The sequence below is a fragment of the Trachypithecus francoisi genome, unplaced genomic scaffold (assembly GCF_009764315.1).
Source record: "Trachypithecus francoisi isolate TF-2019V2 unplaced genomic scaffold, Tfra_2.0 Lachesis_group0, whole genome shotgun sequence".
In the NCBI taxonomy this organism is placed as follows: domain Eukaryota; kingdom Metazoa; phylum Chordata; class Mammalia; order Primates; family Cercopithecidae; genus Trachypithecus; species Trachypithecus francoisi.
The window spans coordinates 15,829,447-15,852,733 of record NW_022681453.1 but is presented as its reverse complement, the minus strand read 5'-3'; the positions used below and the strand labels follow the sequence as shown (position 1 = coordinate 15,852,733).

Below are 23,287 nucleotides of genomic sequence, written 5' to 3'. Positions count from 1 at the left end.
GCTCAGTGCTTGCTGTGTGCCAGGCCCTATGAGAGTTGCTAGGACTAGATGAATCAGCAGTGTCTGTTTGCTAATTTAGAATGGTTTATTTGTCTTACCATTCAAGTGAACAGGTTTTAATGAAAGATGGGTCTATCTGTTTTTTTTCCTGTAAGGACAACCGATGCAAGCTGTTTGACTCCCCTTCCCTGTGTAGCTCCAGCACTCGGTCAGTGTTGAAGAGACCAGAACGATCTCAAGAGGAGTCTCCACCTGGAAATACAAAGAGGAGGAAGAGCATGTCTGGGGCCAATCCCAAAGAGTCAACTAGTCCAGAGAAGGCCCACGAGGTTAGTTTCCTAGGTTCCTTTTTGCTCTAGCACAGATAATGTATTTTTCAGTTCTAAAAACTTCCACTTAGTGGTTCATTTATTTTCTTAGATAAGATTTGCTAGGGTTTTGTGTGTGTGTGTGTGTGTGTGTGTGTGTGTTTCTTTTAATAGAGATGGGATCTAGCTATGTTGCTCAGGCTGGTCTTCAACTCCTAGCTTCGAGTGATCCTCCTGCCTTGGCCTCCCAAAGCACTGGGATTACAAGTGTGAGCCACCACGCCTGACCGATACTTGGCTATTTTCATGTTGGTGTTTTTTTGTTTTTTTTTTTTTTTTGAGACGGAGTCTTGCTTTGTGGCCCAGGCTGGAGTGCAGTGGCCGGATCTCAGCTCCCTACAAGCCCCACCTCCCGGGTTTGCGCCATTCTCCTGCCTCAGCCTCCCGAGTAGCTGGGACTACAGGCGCCCGCCACCTCGCCTGGCTAGTTTTTTGTATTTTTTAGTAGAGACGGGGTTTCACCGTGTTAGCCAGGATGGTCTCGAACTCCTGACCTCGTGATCCGCCCGTCTCGGCCTCCCAAAGTGCTAGGATTACAGGCTTGAGCCACCGCGCCCGGCCTCATGTTGGTTTTTCAATTGCTTTAAGTATGTTCATAATTGCCTGTTGAAGCATTTTTAAGATGGCTGCTTTAAAATCAGACAAATCCAACATCCATTCATAGTATTGGCATCAGTTGATTGTCTTTTCCTATTCAAGTTGGGATTTTTCTGGTTCTTGGTATGACCAGTGATTTTTCCGTTGTCTCCTGTATATTTGTGAGTCTCGAGTCTATGTAAATCTTAAGTTTTAGCAGGCCTTCTCTGATACTGCAAGAAAGGTGTGGGTGGAAGTCCGGGTTCCCCAGCACAAACTCCATTGACACCTTAGGTGGGGACTTGTCTCACTATTGCTGGGAGGGAGCGGAAGTTCATTCCATCCCAGTAGAGTGGTGACTGGGGCACTGTATGACAGCTGGGCAAAGGTGGAGGCCCCCGCTTGCTGTTGGCCATAATTGTTTCTGTGTTGACTGTAGTAGAATGATTATTGTTGAAAAGTCTTCTGCCTCAGTAGGCTGTCCTTTGCCTCGGGAGTGCAGGCTTGCTGTGTTGCTGTCTCCAGCTTCTTGAGTTGAATGGTTAACTCATTTGTTTTTAATTTTCTTATTTCTGGATAAATCTATTTGAATCTATGAATTTCCCACTGCTTTAGATTTGTCTCATCACTTTTGACCTGAAATGTTTTTATTATCATTTGTTGTAGATATTTTATTTCCCTTTAATCCAGACCTATCATGGCCTATTAAATACTTGATTTTTATAAAGGTCTGTCTGTCTAATTCTTCAAGTTAATTCATTGCATTGGTCATAGTTGTATAGGCTGGTTTGTTGTTTTCTGTTTCTGAGACAGGGTCTCTGTCACCCAGGCTAGAGTGCAGTGGCATGATCTCAGCTCACTGCACTCTCCACCTCCCAGGCTCAAGCAATCCTTCCACCTCAGCCTCTCAAGCAGCTGGGACTATAGGTGTGTGCCACCAAACCCAGCTAATTTTTGTATTTTTTGTAGAGATAGGCTTTTGCCGTGTTGCGCAGGCTGGTCTGAAACTCCTGGGCTCAGGCAATCCTCCCACCTTGGCCTCCCAAAGTGCTGGGATTATAGGTGTTAGACATAGCATCTGGCATGGGTGTGCTAGTGTGATGGTTGTCTGGGCCTAAATCCTATGGTCCTTTATGTTATTCTGTTTATTCCGTGGCTAGACACACAAAACACTGGTTTATTTGTATGTTTTTCCTTCATTACATTGTCCTTATATTGAGGTTTGGTATTAAGCATTATGAAATGGTGAACTGTGTTTTCTGTGGCATGAAAAGGTTTAAGTAAATTGCAGTTTTAAAAGGTTAGAGATGACAGCTAAGAAAACATTTAGGCCTACTGCCTTATTGTATCTGCTTTTGTTATTAATGCTTTATGAACATTTTCTCTTTAAAGTATTGTTCTGAAAGAATATTTTAATAGCTGCATAGTATTTTTGTTTGGGGAGAGTTGTTTGGTTTTTGTTCTTTCTGTTTGTGGGGGGCACAGGGTCTAGTGCTGTCGCTCAGGCTGGAGTGCAGTAGCACAATCACAGCTCAGTACAGCCTCCATGGGCTCAAGCACTCCTCCCCACTCAGCCCCCCAGCAGCTGGGACTACAGGCATGCACCACCATGCCCAGTTAATTTAAAAAATCTTTTAAAAACTTTTTTGTAGAAAAGAGGCTGGCCTTGAACTCCTGGGCTCAAGCAGTCCTCCCACCTCAGCCTCCTAAGTATCTGGGACCACAGACACGGGCCAGTGCACCTGGCTGATAGTGTTTCAACTTTCAAGTATACTATAAATAATTGAATAAATCTAATCTTCTGGACATTTAGAATCTCCCTTTCCCTGATTTTCCTTTTATTTCTAATTAAAAATGGAATTCTGGGTTATAAGGGCAAGAACATTTATGAAACTTTACATTGTATACATGTCAGACAGTATCTGTCAATGTTTAAGAATATTCAGGCTGAGTGCGGTGGTTCACGCCTGTAATCCCAGCACTTGGGGAGCACAAGGCAGGTGGATCACGAGGTCAGGAGTTCCAGACCAGCCTGGCCAGTATGGTGAAACCCCGTCTCTACTGAAAATACAAAAAATAGCTGGGTGTGGTGGTGTGCGCCTATAATCTCAGCTGCTCAGGAGGCTAAGGCAGGAGAATCGCTCGAACCTGGGAGGCGGAGGTTGCAGTGAGCAGAGATGCCACTGCACTCTAGCCTGGGTGATAGAGTGAGACTCCATCTCAAAAAAAAAGTTTCATTTTCTTTTTCTTTCTTTTTTAGATACGCTGGAGTGCAGTGGCAGGATCTTGGCTCACTGCAACCTCCGCCTCCCTGGTTCAAGCAATTCTCTGTCTCAGCCTCCTGAGTAGCTGGGATTGCAGGTGCCCGCCGCCACACCTGGCTAATTTTTTTGTATTTTTAGTAGAGGCGGGGTTTCACCAAGTTGGCCAGGCTGGTCTTGAACTCCTGACCTCAGATGATATGTCCTCCTTGGCCTCCCAAAGTGTTGGGATTATAGGTGTGAGGCACTGCGCCCGGCCAGAATATTCATTTTCTTTTACCATAATAGAGATTGACCTTTTTATTTCCATATTTGTAAAACTTTTCTTGGATAAAATAATACTGTTAATAATTATTATGTATATATGTTGGCCCTCATGTTTTGGTTATTTTCATATATTTTAATTTTAAAAAATATTTTAAATATAAAGTATTTTAAATTTAAAGTATTTTAAATATAAAGTATTTTAAATTTCATTGTGGAGAAAATGTCAAGCATTGTTTGAGTACAGTTATCATACCTGTGATATTATGAAATATATATTTAGTCTTCCTCCCCTTCTGTCATATAACTCCTAAAATCCTTGGAATATCTAAGGTCATATCTTTTTGTATGCTGATGATTGATAGCTTCAGGATGGGACTGGTCACTGGAAAGACAGAGACATGATTAGAGGTTGGAACTTTCAGCCCCACACTCCAGTCTCTAGGGAGAGGAGAGGGGCTAAAGGTCAAGTTGATCACTCATGTCCAGTGGTTTAATCAATCATTTCTATGTAATGAAGCCTCCATAAAACCTTGAAAGGACAGGGTTCAGAGAGCTTCTCGATGGCTGAACACATGGAGGTTCCTGAAGGTTGGGGCACCCAAGGAGAGCATGGCAGCTCCATGTCCCTTCTCCCGTACCTTACCCTATGCATCTCTTCTTCTGTATCCTTTGAATATCCTTCATAATAAACTGGTAAATGTGTTTTCTTGAGTTCTATGAGCCACTTCTAGCAAATTAAACCCAAAGAAGGGGTCATGGGAACCCCCACTTAAAGCTGGTGGTCGTAGATCAGAAGTTCCAGAGGCCCAACTGGTGTCTGAAGGGTGGTGCGGTTTTGAGGACTGGGCCCTCAACTTCCTGATCTGATACTCTCCAGGTAGATAGTGTCAGAATTGAATTGGACAACACCCAGCTATTTTCCACTGCAAAACTGCTTGCTTGCTTGCTGGTAGGGAGAAATCCCCTCATATCTAGAAGTCTCTGTCTTCTGCTGTTGTTGAGTGAGGGAATAAGAAAAATACTTTGAGTTTGTGGGGTGTTTTCCTCTTACAAACATATCATACAGAGCTAAATTTCTGGTTTCTTTTCTTTTTTTTTTTTGAAACTGAGTCTCGCTCTGTCGCCCAGGCTGGAGTGCCATGGCTCGATCTCCGCTCCCTGCAACCTCCACCTCTCAGGTTCCAGCAGTTCTCCCGCCTCAGTCTCCCGAGTAGCTGGGACTACAGGCGCCCACCACCATGCCTGGCTAATTTTTTGTATTTTTAGTAGAGGCGGGGTTTCACCAAGTTGGCCAGGCTGATCTTGAACTCCTGACCTCAGATGATATGTCCTCCTTGGCCTCCCAAAGTGTTGGGATTATAGGTGTGAGGCACTGCGCCCGGCCAGAATATTCATTTTCTTTTACCATAATAGAGATTGACCTTTTTATTTCCATATTTGTAAAACTTTTCTTGGATAAAATAATACTGTTAATAATTATTATGTATATATGTTGGCCCTCATGTTTTGGTTTATTTTCATATATTTTAATTTTAAAAAATATTTTAAATATAAAGTATTTTAAATTTAAAGTATTTTAAATATAAAGTATTTTAAATTTCATTGTGGAGAAAATGTCAAGCATTGTTTGAGTACAGTTATCATACCTGTGATATTATGAAATATATATTTAGTCTTCCTCCCCTTCTGTCATATAACTCCTAAAATCCTTGGAATATCTAAGGTCATATCTTTTTGTATGCTGATGATTGATAGCTTCAGGATGGGACTGGTCACTGGAAAGACAGAGACATGATTAGAGGTTGGAACTTTCAGCCCCACACTCCAGTCTCTAGGGAGAGGAGAGGGGCTAAAGGTCAAGTTGATCACTCATGTCCAGTGGTTTAATCAATCATTTCTATGTAATGAAGCCTCCATAAAACCTTGAAAGGACAGGGTTCAGAGAGCTTCTCGATGGCTGAACACATGGAGGTTCCTGAAGGTTGGGGCACCCAAGGAGAGCATGGCAGCTCCATGTCCCTTCTCCCGTACCTTACCCTATGCATCTCTTCTTCTGTATCCTTTGAATATCCTTCATAATAAACTGGTAAATGTGTTTTCTTGAGTTCTATGAGCCACTTCTAGCAAATTAAACCCAAAGAAGGGGTCATGGGAACCCCCACTTAAAGCTGGTGGTCGTAGATCAGAAGTTCCAGAGGCCCAACTGGTGTCTGAAGGGTGGTGCGGTTTTGAGGACTGGGCCCTCAACTTCCTGATCTGATACTCTCCAGGTAGATAGTGTCAGAATTGAATTGGACAACACCCAGCTATTTTCCACTGCAAAACTGCTTGCTTGCTTGCTGGTAGGGAGAAATCCCCTCATATCTAGAAGTCTCTGTCTTCTGCTGTTGTTGAGTGAGGGAATAAGAAAAATACTTTGAGTTTGTGGGGTGTTTTCCTCTTACAAACATATCATACAGAGCTAAATTTCTGGTTTCTTTTCTTTTTTTTTTTTGAAACTGAGTCTCGCTCTGTCGCCCAGGCTGGAGTGCCATGGCTCGATCTCCGCTCCCTGCAACCTCCACCTCTCAGGTTCCAGCAGTTCTCCCGCCTCAGTCTCCCGAGTAGCTGGGACTACAGGCGCCCACCACCATGCCTGGCTAATTTTTTATATTTTTAGTAGAGACGGGGTTTCACCATGTTGGCCAGGCTGATCTCGAACCCCTGACATCAAGTGATCCGCTCCCCTTGGTCTCCCAAAATGCTGGGATTACAGGTGTGAGCCACCACGCCTGGCAGAGCTAAATTTCTTATTATCAAATGTCAAATATCCAGTCTGGGTTCAGTTTTCCCCAGTTGTCTCCTAAGTACTTTTACAGTTTGTTAAAATCTGGATCCAAATAAAGTCAATAGGCCTCTTACTCCTCAGATTTCAGTGCTCCATCTGTTTCCCTCTTGCATATTTTTATTTGTTGAAGAGCTCAAGTCATTTGTCCTGCAAAGGTTCCCACAGTCCTGTGGAGTCTTCAGACATTGTCTTTCATCCCCTATATTGCCTTAAAAACCTAACTCTGGAAAGGATGGATTGAAATCCAGTTTTATTTGTTTGGCAAGAATATCACATAGGTGATTTTGTCTACTTTGATCAGGAGGTATAATGTGCCGGGCAGTCATTGGTGATTGCTGTCCAGATTTTTTACTTCATTTCACCAGGGTTTCAGAAAGATGATACTGCAGTTTTTATGTTCTTTCCTTATTAATTAGCTAGAATATATCTATAAAGAGAAACTTACACTCATCAAACACTGTGGTTACCCTTGGGAAAGGCAGGATGAATACTGGATCTCTATTTGCCGGTTTCCAAATAATGCCCTACTAAGCATCTTCCAAAGCTGAAAGCAAGACTTACAGTTGTTTTTCAATAATAATTAGGAATTCGTGGATTAAAACATTTGATGTGGTTCTGTGTATTGCATGTATTGTCCTATTGCTCAAATTATCCCTTTAACAGCTGGCTTCCTCTTCTCATTGAATAAAGCTAAGACGTAGGCCAGGCGTGATGGCTCACACCTATAATCCCAGCACTTTGGGAGGCCAAGGCAGGCGGATCACCTGAGGCCAGGAGTTCAAGACCATCTGGCCCACATGGTGAAACTCTCTCTCTACTAAAAATACAAAAATTAGCCAGGCATGGTGGTGCACACCTGTAGTCCCAGCTGCTCTAGAGGCTGCGGCAAGAGAATCGCTTGAACCTGGGAGGCGGAGGTTACAGTGAGCCAAGATCACACCACTGCACTCCAGCTTGGGCGACAGCGAGACTTGTCTTAAAAAAAAAAAAAAGCTAAGACATACTTTTTCTAAACTTAGTCCTAGTTTTAACCCCCCTTGTTTCTTTCTCTTTTTTTGGAGATAGTTTCCCTCTGTCACTCAGGCTGGAGTGCAGTGGCACCATCACCACTCGCTGTAGCCTCGACCTCCCCAGGCTCAGGTGATCCTCCCACTTCAGCCTCCCAAGTAGCTGGGACTATAGGCACACACCACCATGTCCAGTTTGTGTGTGTGTGTGTGTGTGTGTGTGTGTGTGTGTGCACGTGTGTGTGTAGACAGGGTCTTGCTGTGTGATCTGGTCTGGAACTCCTGGGCTCAAGCGATTCACCTGCCTTGCCCAGGCTGGTCTGGAACTCCGGGGCTCAAGCGATTAACCCACCTGGGCCTCCCAAAGTGCTGGGATTACAAGCATGAGCCATCACACCCAGCCTAACCACCTGGCCCCCCACTTTTTTTAAAAAAAAGGAAGGCAAATTTAGTTTCAGAGCAATTCAGTTAGACACTGGAATAATAGGAGACCTAGTCAATAACCCACATTCATTTTTGTTCACTCCAGATTCAATAAAATAAAAACTTCATACTAAATGTAGGCATTAACATTTCGGTCTCCTCGAGACATGCTCCAAGTGAATGTTTTCAGAAGCTCCATTCAGAACCCTTGTCTCATTCTCTACCTTTGATTTGTTACAGATGCTTCATCAGTCTTTATCCCCGGCATCTTCCCCGAAAGGAACCATTGAAAACATTTTGGACAACGACCCAAGGGACCTTATAGGAGACTTCTCCAAGGTAATTGCAAGCAGAGGTGCTCTGGCAAGTGTAGGAGTGAGTGTGGGTATTTAGAACCCCACTCAGCCTGTCTCCCTCCCCAGGGTGGTTCCTGGCGTGCTTCCAAAAGGACACAGTTAAAGAATGTTAGAAGTAGGGAAGCAAACTTAGGTTCTCATGATCAGGTATATGTTGGTTTCTGAGACTGTAGATCTCGCTATTGCTGATGGGCAGTTTTAGGTAGGGAGCTGTCCACCAACCACCTTGATTATAACCTAAAGACCAGGCTCTCTGGGAACTGTGTTACTGTAAAAATAGTAATTAGCAGGATAGTATAAAGCAGAAATAAATCTGTAGCCTCACTACAAGTCTGCATGTTGAAAGGTTATCTTAGAAGGTCCAGTATTGAGACTGAATTTCTCCCTTGTTCAGAGAAGCTTGGCCACTGAGGGAAAAGGCCCTCCAGAAAGTCTAGAGGAAGATCTTCTAATAGCCTGATACGCTACATGAAGGCTTGGCTGCAGTAAAATACAAGGCTAGGACAGGGAATGTGTCAATAGCAGCTTTAATCATATTTTGACTCGAAGGTTACCAGATCAATGTTTTATTCATTAATTTAGTTAACATTTATTGAAGCACTTATGTGTTAGGCAGAGATTCCAAAATAAGACCCAGTTCCTTCCCTCAAAGAATTTAGCATGTGGTTGGAGAGGTAAGACATGAACTACATGTACCACATGGTAGACTGAAATAAATTTCAGTGAGGTGTAAAAATAAACAGCAGTCCGTGAGAAGTAAAAGGGTTTGTCTTGGCTAGGGGGTTGGGGAACGTATGGGCTTGGGCCATTGATATTTCAGCCTAAATGGGTTTCGAAGGAACAAGGAGAATGAAGAGAACAAGCAAAGACCCAGCTGCATCCTCAGTTTTGGAACCTTCTCTTGTTTGGCGGGGAGAGATGTGGTCTTACTATGTTGCTCAGGCTGTAGTGCAGTGGCTATTCGCACATGCTATCCTAGTACACTGTAGCCTCGAACTTCTGGCCTCAAGTGCTCTCCCTGCCTCAGCCTCCCAAGTAGATGGGACTACAGGCATGCACCATCACACTCAGTGGAATTTTCGACTTGAATTGAGGCCTGGCTACGTTTGTCTTAATGGGCCTGTGCATGGGAACAGATGAACTCTTGACTCAGCCAGTCGCCCTAATGAGTAATGGCTAATGTGCACATCTTCCTCCTCAAGGCTAGGCTAGGTCTCTTTTTTTCCTATCCCCAGTGCCTCGCCCCATGCTGGACATAGCAGGTGCTCAGTAAATGAGTGAAATCTGTATGTTTAAGTGCTGTTCACAGTCTCTAACTACTGACATGTGGATTCTTGACAAAAGCAGGAGGAAAATGAGGTTACCTGAGCTTTCTTTATTTAAATATGCCTTACTAGCTAGGTAACCTTGAATACGGTGGTCAAAACGGGGATAATATACCTTATTGGTTTGTGTGAAAATTAAATATCAAGATGTTAATGAAGTAACTAGAAGAGTAACTAGTGTGTACTAACTAATTGTTTGCTTGTTGGTTGGTTGGTTTTTTGAGACGGAGTCTCGCTCCTGTTACCGAGGCTGGAGTGCAGTGGTGCAATCTCAGCTCACTGCAACCTCCGCCTCCCAGGTTCAAGCAATTTTCCCGCTCCAGCCTTCCGAGTAGGTGGGACTACACGTGCGTTCCACCACGCCTGGCTAATTTTTGTATTTTTAGCAGAGATGGGGTTTCACCATATTGGCCAGGCTCGTCTCGAACTCCTGACCTCAGGTTATCCACCGGCCTTGGCCTCCCAAAGTGCTGGGATTACAGGTGTGAGCCACTGCGCCCAGCCATTAATGTTTGTTTTTTTTTGTTTTTTTTTGTTGTTTTTTTTTTGAGGCGGAGTCTCGCTTTGTCGCCCGGACTGGAATGCAGTGGCCGGATCTCAGCTCACTGCAAGCTCCGCCTCCCGGGTTTACACCATTCTCCTGCCTCAGTCTCCCAAGTAGCTGGGACTACAGGCGCCCGCCACCTCGCCCGGCTAGTTTTTGTATTTTTAGTAGAGACGGGGTTTCACCGTGTTAGCCAGGATGAATGTTTGTTTTTTAAAAGGTGCCCCCTACTAGCCAGCCAAACAGTGTAAGTGTGAATTTATATGGGCTTTCAGATTCTCTAAGTATCTTTTCTTCTTTTTAAGGGTTACCTGTTTCATACAGTTGCTGGGAAACATCAGGATTTAAAATACATCTCTCCAGAAATTGTAAGTCCATCCTTTTGGAACCTGCCACACATCAGGTACTTGAATCTAGTTTTTCCTGATGATCAAAGTTGATTCTCCTTCAACTTTTTTCTCTCAACAGATGGCATCTGTTTTGAATGGCAAGTTTGCCAACCTCATTAAAGAGTTTGTTATCATTGACTGTCGATACCCATATGAATACGAGGGAGGCCACATCAAGGTATGGATTCCTGAGACTTGCTATAGAAGGAGCCCTAAACAGGATCTGTGGTTTTAAAGTGGGGAGGACAGTGACACTTGGCCGCTTAGCTCATATGCTAGTTGTTAGAATTTTGAAACAATGCAGTGAGCGTGGAAGGCATTTGATTCCAGGTGCTCTTAACGAATGTTCCCTTGTCTGCAATACTCTCTACCACCTTGTGCTACAGTTACTCTTCATGTTTGTCCCTCACACCATCATCAAGGGCACCTGTAGGAGGTACCCACTGATGTTTAAGTCATTCAAGGGGACCAGAATGGGTTTCGTAGCATTTAAGAGGCTTGGGTACCAATGTCTGAGCACCCCAGGGCTCCTGACGAGAAGAAGCCCATCTCTGGCAACATGTCCCGGTGTCTGTGCCAGGCTTAGTGATGCCTCCAAAGTTGATTGTTCAGCAGGCTGCCTGGTGGAGGGGTGTGTTGGGACACACGCTCCCAAGAATAAAGGAACTGATTTTGCCATTTTTTTCTTTTTTTTTTTTTTTTGGAGACGGAGTCTCGCTCTGTTGCCAGGCTGGAGTGCAATGACATGATCTCGGATCACCGCAACCCCTGCCTGGAACCTCCTGGTTCAAGCAATTCTCCTGCCTCAGCCTTCCAAATAGCTGGGACTATAGGCGCATGCTGCCATGCCCAGCTAAATTTTTTTTTTTTTTTTTTTTTTGTATTTTAGTAGAGACGGGGTTTCACCATGTTGCCTGGGCTGTTCTCAAACTCCTGAGCTCAGGCAATCTGCCCACCTCAGCCTCTCAAAGTGCTAGGATTACAGGCATGAGCCACAGCGCCTGGCCTGCCATTTTAATACTTTACCCGATTAATAGTGTTTAAATATAGTAAGGAGGTACTTTAAATACGATGTTACTGTTTGCCATTGTCTTGTAGCTTTTGAAAATCCCCAAATTTATAAAACTAGCTATAAAGTGTACCATAGTCATATTTGAATTGCCCATTTCCAGTTCTCATGTGCATTACTGTATGATGAATGTGTAGGGACCCACAAAGCTCCATTGAGATACAGGTGCCAGATGGTCTACTGGGCTCTTCAGCCAGAAAAACTGAAAAAATCACAAACTGGTCTTGTGGACTTAAAGATCATTTTTGATGAATCATTACATCTTGCCGAATCATTACTTCATGTGTGAAACATGCAGGTTCCAAGGGTCTCTGTTGTCTTCATAGGGTGCAGTGAACTTGCACATGGAAGAAGAGGTTGAAGACTTCTTACTGAAGAAGCCCATTGTACCTACTGATGGCAAGCGTGTCATTGTTGTATTTCACTGCGAGTTTTCTTCTGAGAGAGGTCCCCGCATGTGAGTGCTGCATGGAAGTGGGTTCTGGGGCAGAGGCTCCATGTTGTTTTTGTGGGACATGGTGGTTTGTGGCTTGCACTTGGAGCATATTTTAGCATATCAAGCAACCTCTTGCACATAACAAGCCATTTTCATATGTAATTTTATCCTGAGGTGAACTTTGGCTCTTCCAGTCTCCCCGACTCCTTAGTCTGACCTGTGAGGCTACTGTTCATGTGACCTCCTTCAAGTATAAAGTAACCATTCCTTATGCAAATGCCAGAAAAGTGTGAAATTCTCACTCTGTAAGACCTGATATGATATGATGCTTTGAAACACTTGATATTATTACCAATTTCAGGGTGAAAAAAAAGGGGGCAAAGAGCTGCCCATCAGTCATTGTGTCCATTCTAAAAGGATTGTAAGCCTGGTATGTGTCAGGCTCTGACAATAAAAATGTAACTACAGTAAAGCACAGTACAGTAAAAATACCACAGCGAACAGGACCAACAAGGACCCTGCTGCAGCAGAGATCCAAGTGGGGATCCATATAAATGCTAAGAAAACAGGAGGAGAGGCAGAGAGGTGGGACAGAGAGTGCAGCTTAAACTAGGATGGTCCAAGGGAGGATCACTTGCTTAGGAGTTTCAGACCAACCTTGGTAACACAGCAGGACCCCACCTCTACAAAAAATAGGAGGTGGGAGGATCATTTGAGCCTGGCAGGTCGAGGCTGCAGTGAGCCATGATCATGCCACTGTACTTCAGCCTAGGTGACAGAGTGAGACTCTGTCTCTCTGTCTCACACACACACACACCCACACACACACACAGAGGTTGTACTTGCATATACTTCACCTGATTTTATTAATTGTTAACATTTTGTCACATTTGTATGTACATGTTCTACACACAGGCAACTACAGTAGAACTTGACACTTTTTGACTGTCATAAGTCCTTCAAACATCTGTCTCCAAAGGATGGTCATTCATGAATGGAATTATTCACTCACCAGATTTTTTTTTTTTTTTTTTGAGATGTAGTCTTGCTCTGTCACCCAGACTGGAGTGCAGTGGCGCGATCTCGGCTGACTGCAACCTCCACCTCCCGGGTTCAAGCAATTCTCCTGCCTCAGGCTCCCGAGTAATTGGGACTACAGGCGCATGCCACCATGCCCAGCTAATGTTTTTATTTTTAGTAGAGACGGGGTTTCGCTATGTTGTCCAGGCTGGTCTCGAACTCCTGACTTCAAGTGATCCACCTGCCTCAGCCTCCCAAAGTGCTGGGATTACAGGCCTGAAACAAACTAGACACACATACACATACATATAAATTTGTTTTAAACCCACAAAAGATGCTGTTCTTTTTTTTTTATTTTTGAGACAGGGTCAGTTTCTGTTGTCCAGGCTGGAGTACAGTGGCAGGAGCACAGCTCACTGCAGCCTCTGCCTCCTAGGCTCAAGTGATTCTCCCACTTCAGCCTCCCAGGACCACAAACATGCATCACCATGCCTGGCTAATTTTTGTATTTTTTGTAGAGACAGGGTCTCACTGTGTTGCCCAGGCTGGTCTCAAACTCCTGGGCTCAGGCAATCCTGGCCTCCCAAAGTGCTGGACTACAAGTGTGAGCCACCATGCCCAGCCCAAAAGATGCTATTCTCTCAATTTTCTCATTTCCCCATCTTCCTCTTTAACTTAACCACTAATATAAAGGACATACCATATTAAAACTTCACCTAGATATACAGACAACGCCCCATCTCTATTCTGCATTTGCAAGCTGCATGTTTATATCACCATCTACAGATACCCCTTATACTTCGTTCCCCACTTGAGTTTCACCATCACTGGCTTTCTGTTAATCCACTGAGGAAAGATTTGAGATTCACAGGTGAACTTTTTTCTTTTTTTTTTTTTTTGAGACGGAATCTTGCCCTGTCGCCCAGGCTGGAGTGCAGTGGCGCTATTGCAGCTCACTGCAACCTCCGCCTCCCGGATTCAAGCAATTCTCTGCCCCAGCCTCCCAAGTAGCTGGGATTACAGGCTCCTGCCACCACGCCCGGCTAATTTTTTGTATTTTTAGTAGACACGGGGTTTCACTATCTTGGCCAGGCTGGTCTTGAACTCCTGACCTCGTGATCCACTGCCTCAGCCTCCCAAAGTGCTGGAATTACAGGTGTGAGCCACTGTGCCCAGCCGACCTCGTTTTAACCACAGGCAAATGGTTTAAGCTCTGTGCTGCTGAGGAAGCTGCTGCCCATCCCTCATGACTAGAGCAGCTACCGTAGGCCCCAAACCACTGAGCTTCAAGAGAAAATCAGCAGATACTCTTGGCTCTTGTGTACCAGATACCTTTCTAGATATTGAGGGAGAAGAGCAGTGAACAAAACAGACCAAAAATCTCTGCCTTCATGGAACTTACATTTCAGAGTGGACAGGAGTTCAAGAACAGCCTGGCCAACATGGTGAAATCCTGTCTCTACTAAAAATACAAAAAGTAGCCAGGCGTGGTGGCGGACACCTGTAATCCCAGCTACTTTGGAGGCTGAGGCAGGAGCATCCCTTGAACCCAAGAGGCAGAGGTTGCAGTGAGCCGAGATTGTGCCAGTGCACTACAGCCTGGGCGTCAGAGTGAGGCTCTGTCTCAAAAAAAAAAAGGTTACTGGGTGCGGTGGTTCACTCTTGTAATCCCAACACTTTGGGAGGCCAAGGCAGATGGATCTCAAGGATTACCTGGTCAACATGGTGAAGCCCCGTCTCTACTAAACACAAAAATCAGCTGGGCGGTGGCACGCGCCTGTAGTCCCAGCTATTCGGGAGGCTGAGTCAGGAGAACTGCTTGAACCCAGGAGACAGAGATTGCAGTGAGCCTGGGATCACACCCTTGCACTCCAGCCTGGTGACAGAGCGAGATTCTGTCTCAAAAAAAAAAATGGTGCTTCAGAGCAAAATAAGGCCAGTGGTGGGAGCTCCCAGGCAGGCTGGAGAAACAGTAGTGGGGCTGCAGGGACTCGTGTGGGATGAATAAGGGGCAGAGCAGCAGTAGGCGTGATGAGCTGTGGGCCTCTGAAGGACTTGGGGCCTCGGGGTTTTTCACCAAGGGCGAGGCAGTAAGCAGCCATTGGCTGGATACTGAAGACCATTCAGTCCAGGTAGAGGATAGAAACAGGCCCTGAGGCAGGAGCAAGCTCAGCCTCCTTAAAAGGCACTGAAAGAAGCCCACTTACGTAGAAGAAGGTGAGTGAGGGAGCCTAGCTGAAGAGAAGGCTGGGGTGGAGAAAGTAAGGGGAAGCTGGCTTAGATAGTGAAACTTGCCACAAACTGGTGGTGAAGGTGCTGGGCCGGACTCAGACGCTAGGACTGTTGGAGAAAGGAAAGTTGGGGAAGAGGCCATCTACTGGCACTGGCTGTGAATGCTGCTCACGTGGCCAGGAACTTGCAACTTAGCACTGATTGTTTCTAAGAATAAATGTAAAGTTGGGAAGATGTGTTTAAGGGGGACTTAGATCACAACTGCTGCTTTGACTGCGTTGCCTGGGTGTTGCTCTGTGCTGGAAAAGCTAACCCGACTTTGGCCTTCCTTCCCCTGACTAGGTGCCGGTACGTGAGAGAGAGAGATCGCCTGGGTAATGAATACCCCAAACTCCACTACCCTGAGCTGTATGTCCTGAAGGGGGGATACAAGGAGTTCTTTATGAAATGCCAGGTAAGACTGGGACTGTGGAGAGCATCCCTCCTCCCCTTCCCCCAGTGGTAGACTAATGGATCTGTCTGGCTGTCATGACTTTCTTTCCAGGGGGTGGGTATCTGCTGAACACAAAGTAAGCCCCTGTAGAACTGGCCGCCCAGGTCTGCCTGGCCGCTTTCAGCCTTGTAATCCTAGGCAGAGAGGAAACCAGGTTGTGGGTGTGAGGCAAGTGTACTCTAACCTCATTCTCTCTTGTCCCCTCAGTCTTACTGTGAGCCCCCTAGCTACCGGCCCATGCACCATGAGGACTTTAAAGAAGACCTGAAGAAGTTCCGCACCAAGAGCCGGACCTGGGCAGGGGAGAAGAGCAAGAGGGAGATGTACAGTCGTCTGAAGAAGCTCTGAGGGCAGCAGGACCACCCAGCAGCAGCCCGAGCTTCCCTCTGTCCCCCTTTACCCTCTTTGCTGCAGAGAAACTTAAGCAAAGGGGCCAGCTGTGTGACATTTGGAGAGGGGGCCTGGGACTTCCATGCCTTAAACCTACCTCCCACACTCCCAAGGTTGGAGCCCAGGGAATCCTGCTGGCTACGCCTCTTCTGTCCCTGTTAGACGTCCTCCGTCCATATCAGAACTGTGCCACAACGCAGTTCTGAGCACCGCGTCAAGCTGCTCTGAGCCACAGTGGGATGAAGCAGCCAGGGCCTTTTTGGGCTCCAGCCATCTCATGGGAGAGGAGACGGAGGGGAGTAGAGAAGTTACACAGACAGAAATGCTGCTGGCCAAATAGCAAAGACAACCTGGGAAGGAAAGGTCTTTGTGGGATAATCCATATCTTTAATTTATTCAACTTCATCAATCACTTTATTTTTTTTCTAACTCCTGGAGACTTACTTTACTGCTTCATTAGGTTGAAATACTGCCATTCTAGGTAGGGTTTTATTATCCCAGGGACTACCTCGGCTTTTAGTTAAAAAAAAAAAAAAGAAAAGAAAAAGAAGGGGGTAAGAAAATACAAACCTGTTACAAGTTATCGGACAGAAAGCTAGGTGCTCTGTTACCCCCAGGAAGCGCTGTGGTACTGGGGCTGCTGCTATTTAAGCCAAGAACTGAGGTCCTGGTGAGAGCGTTGGACCCAGGCTTGGCTGCCTGACATAAGCTAAATCTCCCAGACCCACCACTGGCCACTGAGATCTATTTGGTGGGAGATGTGGCCCTGCTCTTCCTCACCCCAGTTCTGTGACATTGGCTGGTATAGGAGCCACAGTCAGGAAAGCACTTGAGGCAGCGTCCAGGGCCACCCCCGGCTCAGTGCTGGAATGTAGCAGTGTAGGTTTCCCAGGGAAGTGGGGTGGGGCTGGGTGGGCTCCACAGGATAGGGGAGGAGCATGTCCACTGAGTGTCTTCCTTATGTTGCTGTGATATTGTTTGATAGCTTTTTCTAATTTTTTAAAAAAGATATTATGAGTCAAAGAGTATCAAATCAGTGTTGGATGGGCCACCCAAGGGTGAGGAGAGGGGCTGGAAGCCCTGGGCATTAGAAGAAAGGGGTGGGTGCTGGCATGGACATGACTGGATAGAATTTTCTCAGGAGGGAGCTTGGTGGATTTTGAAGGTAAAACTTTCTGGGTTTATCATGTTTTAATTTGAGAGACAGGGAGTGATGAATCATCACTAGTTGTCCCTTATCTAACCCCATAGATGTGGGGATTTCAAAAGAGCACCTCATCCAAGGAGCTGGGGCTGACTTCATTGATTCTAGAGAGGCCTGTTTCAGTGCCTACTCATCCCCGCCCTCTGGTGCCAGCCTCCTTACCATCACGGCTTCATTGAGGTGTAGGCAGTTTTTTCTTAAAACAGGAGACTCTCCCCTTACCTCAACTTCCTATTCTTGGGGTGGGGGGGTGGGAATCAAGTGATACTGGAGATGGCTAGTTGCTGTGTTATGGGTTTGAGTTGCATTTGGCTATAAAACAATCTTGTTGGGAAAAATGTGAGGGAGAGGACTTCTTCCTACACGCGCATTGAGATAGATTCCAACTGGTTAATGATCTTGTTCGTAAGAGATTCTGTTGGTTGAGTGCCTGAAGAGAAAGGTGGGATGGCCTTCAGATTATACCAGCTTAGCATTACTAACCAACTGTTGGAAGCTCTGAAAATAAAAGATCTTGAACCCATGCTCTCTGCCTAGTTCTTGATGGATTTAAGGAGAATTACGTTTCCCTTTAAGGTCCTGGGACCTCATCAGCTAAAATTACTGTTTCGGATAGCCATATTTCCTCAAGAAGCTCTCTAAGTCCAAAAACTTGTGGTTCAGGTTGATTTGCAAGATGAAATGGACGCATAAAAAGCATGCCTGTGGCCAGCTGCAGTGGTTCATGTCTGTAATCCACGCACTTTTGGAGGCCAAGGCAGGCAGATCACATGAGGCTAGGAGGTCGAGGCTGCAGTGCCCACACACAACTAGGGATGCTGGGGGCTATTGGGGGTAAAATATATTGGTCTGAAGCACAGAGGGGCACCCAGAATAGAAAACACGTGTTCCTTTATGTATGTGTTGGAAAACTAGGGGTTCAGGCATATTTGATTATATTATATATACACATGTTTTTTGAGACAGTCTCACTCTTGCCCAGGCTGGAGTGCAGTGGTGTGATCTTGGCTCACTCCAGCTTCAACCTTCCAGGCTCAAGCAATCCTCCCACCTCAGCCTCCCAAAGTGCTGGGTTTACAGATGTGAACCACCATGTTTTTTTAAGTTTACTTTGAGCAGGTAATACTTCCCTCAGTTGCTGCAAAGGCCAGCTGGCTTCCTGTCTGACCTATCCTTCCTAAAATTACAAATTAAGTCAACCCATTCTTGATAATTTAATGGTTTTTTGTTGTTGTTGCCTATAAAATGAAACTTGACCTCTTTAGACCATATGCTAAGATGCAACCTCAGCCTTAGCTCAATTTATGCTCCACTATCAGGTAAGGATTCTGTTTGCTAGAATGCCTCCGCTTTCTGAAACTTGCTTGCTAGAGCTGGAAGTCTGCCATGCAGAAAGTGCGTTTACTATAGAAAAATTTATGTGTGGACACCCACAAGGTCAAGAGTTGGTTAACTCAAAACCATGGGCAAAACTTAACTCACTTTAAATTTTGGGAATAACTATTCCATTCAAGGTGTGATCTGATTCAGATTAAAAATTTTTAAAGTATACAAAGATGTACAAAAAATCACTCATTTCACACACCAGCTTAAGAACAAACAGCTTAGCTGAAGCCCCTTGCCTACCCTGACTTCATCATAAACTCTTCAGCTGCACCCAACTCCCATAAGTTAACCCTTATCCTTCCCTGGTCTTATGATTATTTCCTAAGCAAGAAGATAGATTCCAAATATTTTTTTCCTTTTTTTTTTTTTTGAGACGGAGTTTCACTCTGGTTGCCCAGGCTGGAGTGCAATGGCGCAATCTTGGCTCACCACAGTCTCCACCTCCTGGGTTCAAACGATTCTCCTGCCTCAGCCTCCCGAGTAGCTGGGATTACAGGCACATGCCATCACACTCCACTAATTTTTGTATTTTTAGTAGAGACGGTTTCTCCATGTTGGTCAGGCTGGTCTCAAACTCCTGACCTCGGGTGATCCATTTGCCTTGGCCTCCCAAAGTGCTAGGGTTACATGTGTGAGCCACCATGCCAGGCCTCATGTTTTCAAACTTTACAAATTGTGCACCTATAATCCCAGATACTTGGGAGGCCGAGGCAGGAGGATTGCTTGAGCCCAGGAGTTCAAAACTTGCCTGGGCAATATACTGAGACCCCATCTCTAACACAGAACAATCTCCATTATGTGCTCATTCATCTGTGACTCACTTTGATTTTTATTTCTCTGCTTATCACAATTAAGGGCACTTGGCTCGAGAAAGGGCAAAGCATAAATCAATAGTGACTCAGGTTACATCTCTCCAGCAGAGGAACCTGGAGTTAAGTCACTTCTCCTTCTGGGGCCTTTCTTCATAAATAACAAATGCATTTGAGCTAGATTTTCCAGCAGGTGCAGTGGCTCATGCCTGTAATCCCTGCATTTTGGGAGGCTAAGATGGGCGGATAGTTTGAGCCCAGGAGTTCTTGACCAGCCTAAGCAACATGCCAAAACCCCATAACTACTAAAAATACAAAAAGTCAGCCAGGTGTGGTGGTGCATGCCTATTGTCCCAGACACTCAAGAGGCTGAGGTGGGAGGATTACTCGAGCCCAGGGAAGTCAAGGCTGCAGTGAGCTAAGATTGTTCCACTGCACCCCAGCCTGGGTGACAGGAATGAGACTCTGTCTCAAAACAAACAAACAAAAAATGGGTAACTAGATGTTCTCTGTGACTGCCCCGTCCCAACATACTGTGGCTCTGGCATTTGGATGGCCCCTTTGCAATACCCACTTCAAATCTACTTGGAAGGGCCTCCATAGAGGAAAAGCTATTTCTCTTATTCAATAAACATTTGACTTGTGCTGAGCACTGAGGATAAGGAAGTGTGTAAGATGCAGGCTTTGTCTCAAGGCGTTCACTGGCTAGTGGGAGAAAGAGTCGCTAAAAATGACAAGGTCTTAGGTGTAACATTTCTGTGTAACAGAAGCTAGGATAGAGAGGGGTCCAGAGGACATGGGGCTCCAGAGCAAGAAGTGGACCCCATAGGAGGCGATGTTCAAATCTAACCTTCAGGGCCGGGCGCGGTGGCTCAAGCCTGTAATCCCAGCACTTTGGGAGGCCGAGGCGGGCGGATCACGAGGTCAGGAGATCGAGACCATCCTGGCGAACACTGTGAAACCCCGTCTCTACTAAAAAATACAAAAAACTAGCCGGGCGAGGTGGCGGGCGTCTGTAGTCCCAGCTACTCGGGAGGCTGAGGCAGGAGAATGGCGTGAACCGGGAGGCGGAGCTTGCAGTGAGCTGAGATCCGGCCACTGCACTCCAGCCCCGGCGACAGAGCAAGACTCCGTCTCAAAAAAAAAAAAAAAAAAAAAAATCTAACCTTCAGCAGGAGTCTCACGAGACAGGGTGTTCCAGGAAAAAGAAACTGTTCAAAGGGCAAGTACCATGCATTCATACCTGTGGACAAGGTAGGAGAAGTTTGTGGTGGCCGGGGGCGGGGAACCCTGAATGCCGTTCCGAGGAGTCTGTAAGCCTCCGAGAGCAGGACTTGTCAAACACGTGGGCAACTTGTTAAAATGCAGATTCTGATTCCACAGCTCTGGGTCGCAGCCTGTAGTTCTGCATTTTTAACAACTCTCAAAGCTGCTGATCCTTTTGCTACCCTTTGAGCAGCCAGCCTGTAGAGGGTTTAAGAAGGGAGAAGTGTGAAGCCGTGTAATTGTTGAGAGCAAGACAAAGGATAGATGATGGGTAAGGAATGATGATATAGTCACAGCAGAAGCTGGGGTATGGGAGGGAAGAGCATTCGGCGCTGGGATCTGGTGATGGATGGGTAGGTGGGAGTGAGGGACAGGGATGGATTCAGGATGGTCTCTTGGCTCCTGACCTGAGGAAGTGGCTGGGCCACTGGCACTCAAAGCAAGAAATCAAGAAGTATACGGCCAGGCACGGTGGCTCACGCCTGTAATCCCAACACTTTGGGAGGCTGAGGCAAGTGGATCACCTGAGGTCAGGAGTTCAAGACCAGCCTGACCAACATGGTGAAACCCCGTCTCTACTAAATACAAAAAATTAGCTGGGTGTGGTGGTGCATACCTGTAATCCCTGTTACTTGGGAGGCCGAGGCAGGAGAATTGCTTGAACCTGGGAGGTGGAGGTTGCAGTGAACCAAGAGTGCACCATTGCACTCCAGCCTGGGCAACAAGAGTGAAACTCTGTCTCAAAAAAAAAGAAAAAAAGAAATACACAAGGAAAGGAAATATTGAAAAAGCCCAAGTTGAACTTTATAAAATTACTGGCCTGCATGTTTTATAAATATCAGTGTCATACATGACCAAAGAGAGGCCCAGGAACTGTTCCAGATTAAAGGAGACTCAAGAGACATGACAACTAAATGAAATGTACGATCTTGGATGGGATCCTGGACCAAACCGAAAAAGAGTACTATAAAGGACATTTTTGGAACATTTGACTACATTGAAATATGAACTTTAATTAGGTAAAATTATTATTATTATTATTATTATTATTTTGAGACAGAGACTCGCTTGTTGCCCAGGCTGGAGAGAAGTGGTGCGATCTTGGCTCACAAGCTTGGCTGCCTGTGGTGGGACATACGTGACTGGTGACCTTGGGACACAAAGCCTGCCCATGCTAGGGTAGGGTGGAGGAGGGACAGGGAGGCGAGGCAGAAACAGCAGCAGGGGAAAACTGGGTGGCATTGGGCGTGCTCAGCCTCTGTATGACTGTGACCTGGCAGCCGGGATGGGGGTGGATTACCTCAATGATTCTAAGACCTTAAGATCTTGGTCATTCCGATATCTAAGCAATGACTCCTGGAAATTGTGCAAAGTCCAGTCCAGAGTCCCTGCTTGCACACTCCCAAAACAGAGGCAGCGGTCCCTTCCAGTGCTGGCCAGAGCAGGGCGGCTCTTCCGTAGGCAAAGTCAAATCCCACACCTCCATACTGTGGCTACTTTGTACATGTTGATTCATTTTCCATTTATGTTTTCAATATGGATGTTTTTCTTCAATATGAAGTATTTCAGACATACAAAGCACCCACGTACCCACCATCAAGGGTAAATAAAAACTTCCCCCCATAGGCTTTCTTTGCCCTCTTGTTTCACTCTGCTGCCAGGCTGCCCGCGGGGCTTGGGGCTGTGACCACTGCAATGGCCATAGGAAGACATCAGATGGCAGTGGTGCCCCAGGTTTGTCTCCTCAGTTATCTCTGCCTTCTAGCTCCTCTCCTCCAGAGCCAGTCAGTAACTGGGAAGAGCTGGGGGCTCTCCAGGAGCTTCCCACCCCTTCCCCTGCCCTGGCTTCCAGCTGCATTTAATGGCACTTTACCTGCTCTGAGTACAGACAAAACTGTGGCTGTTCCTTGTCCAAGCTGCAGTTCCCAATGGCCTAGTCCAAGCTTGTGTGTCATGCAGTGCAAGGGCTCCCAAAGGGAAAAAAGGGAAGAGGGCTGGTTTGGATTATTAGCATTTTGTATTTTTAATAAATGCATCCATGTGGTCATCATGGAAAAATGTCAGACCTTTTTTGGGTTTCTTTACACTTCCTTCCTGGTTTACTTTGGATGACGCAGGGTGGGTCATAGGCCTTAACCTTCTCAAGCACAGCCTCTTTCCCCTGGCCACTTCCTAGACTCTAATGAAGAAATAAGGCCTACTTTCTGATTCCGATCTGCCCCTGACCAGTGGTGTGACACTGAGCAGAGCACTTCACTTCTCTGGACCAGAAGTCTCAAATATAAAGGATGGGCTTGAGCAACATCCCCACCCTCCCCCCAGGACTCCTCACTATTCCTGTTCTTTGGGACCTCCTTACCTTTGCTGACACCTGCAGGGAAGGCCTTTCTTTTTCTGCAGAACTCTTTTTTTTTTTTTTTTGAGACAGAGTCTCACTCTTGTTGCCCAGGCTGGAATGCTGTAGCAGGATCTCGGCTCACCGCAACCTCCGTCTCCTGCCTCAGCCTCCTGAGTAGCTGGGATTACAGGTGCCTGCCACCACGCCTGTCTAATTTTTGTGTTTTTCATAGAGACGGGGTTTCACCATGTTGTCCAGGCTGGTCTCGAACTCCTGACCTCAGGTGATCCGCCTGCCTCAG

The 23,287-nt window shown here is 46.0% G+C and overlaps 1 protein-coding gene across 5 annotated transcripts in view; it reads left to right on the top strand.

Annotated features, from left to right (window-relative positions):
* Positions 1–17,711, top strand: part of CDC25A (cell division cycle 25A) — a 33,482-nt gene extending 15,771 nt beyond the window's left edge. For all 5 annotated transcript variants that reach the window (XM_033205912.1, XM_033205928.1, XM_033205902.1 and 2 more), the window contains 7 exons: positions 156–329; positions 7,970–8,068; positions 10,260–10,322; positions 10,423–10,521; positions 11,739–11,869; positions 15,443–15,554; positions 15,801–17,711. In XM_033205912.1, the coding sequence (XP_033061803.1) occupies positions 156–329; positions 7,970–8,068; positions 10,260–10,322; positions 10,423–10,521; positions 11,739–11,869; positions 15,443–15,554; positions 15,801–15,941 (819 nt within the window). In that variant the 3' untranslated portion in view covers positions 15,942–17,711. The remainder of the gene's footprint in view (positions 1–155; positions 330–7,969; positions 8,069–10,259; positions 10,323–10,422; positions 10,522–11,738; positions 11,870–15,442; positions 15,555–15,800) is intronic.
* The last annotated feature ends 5,576 nt before the right edge of the window (positions 17,712–23,287 follow it).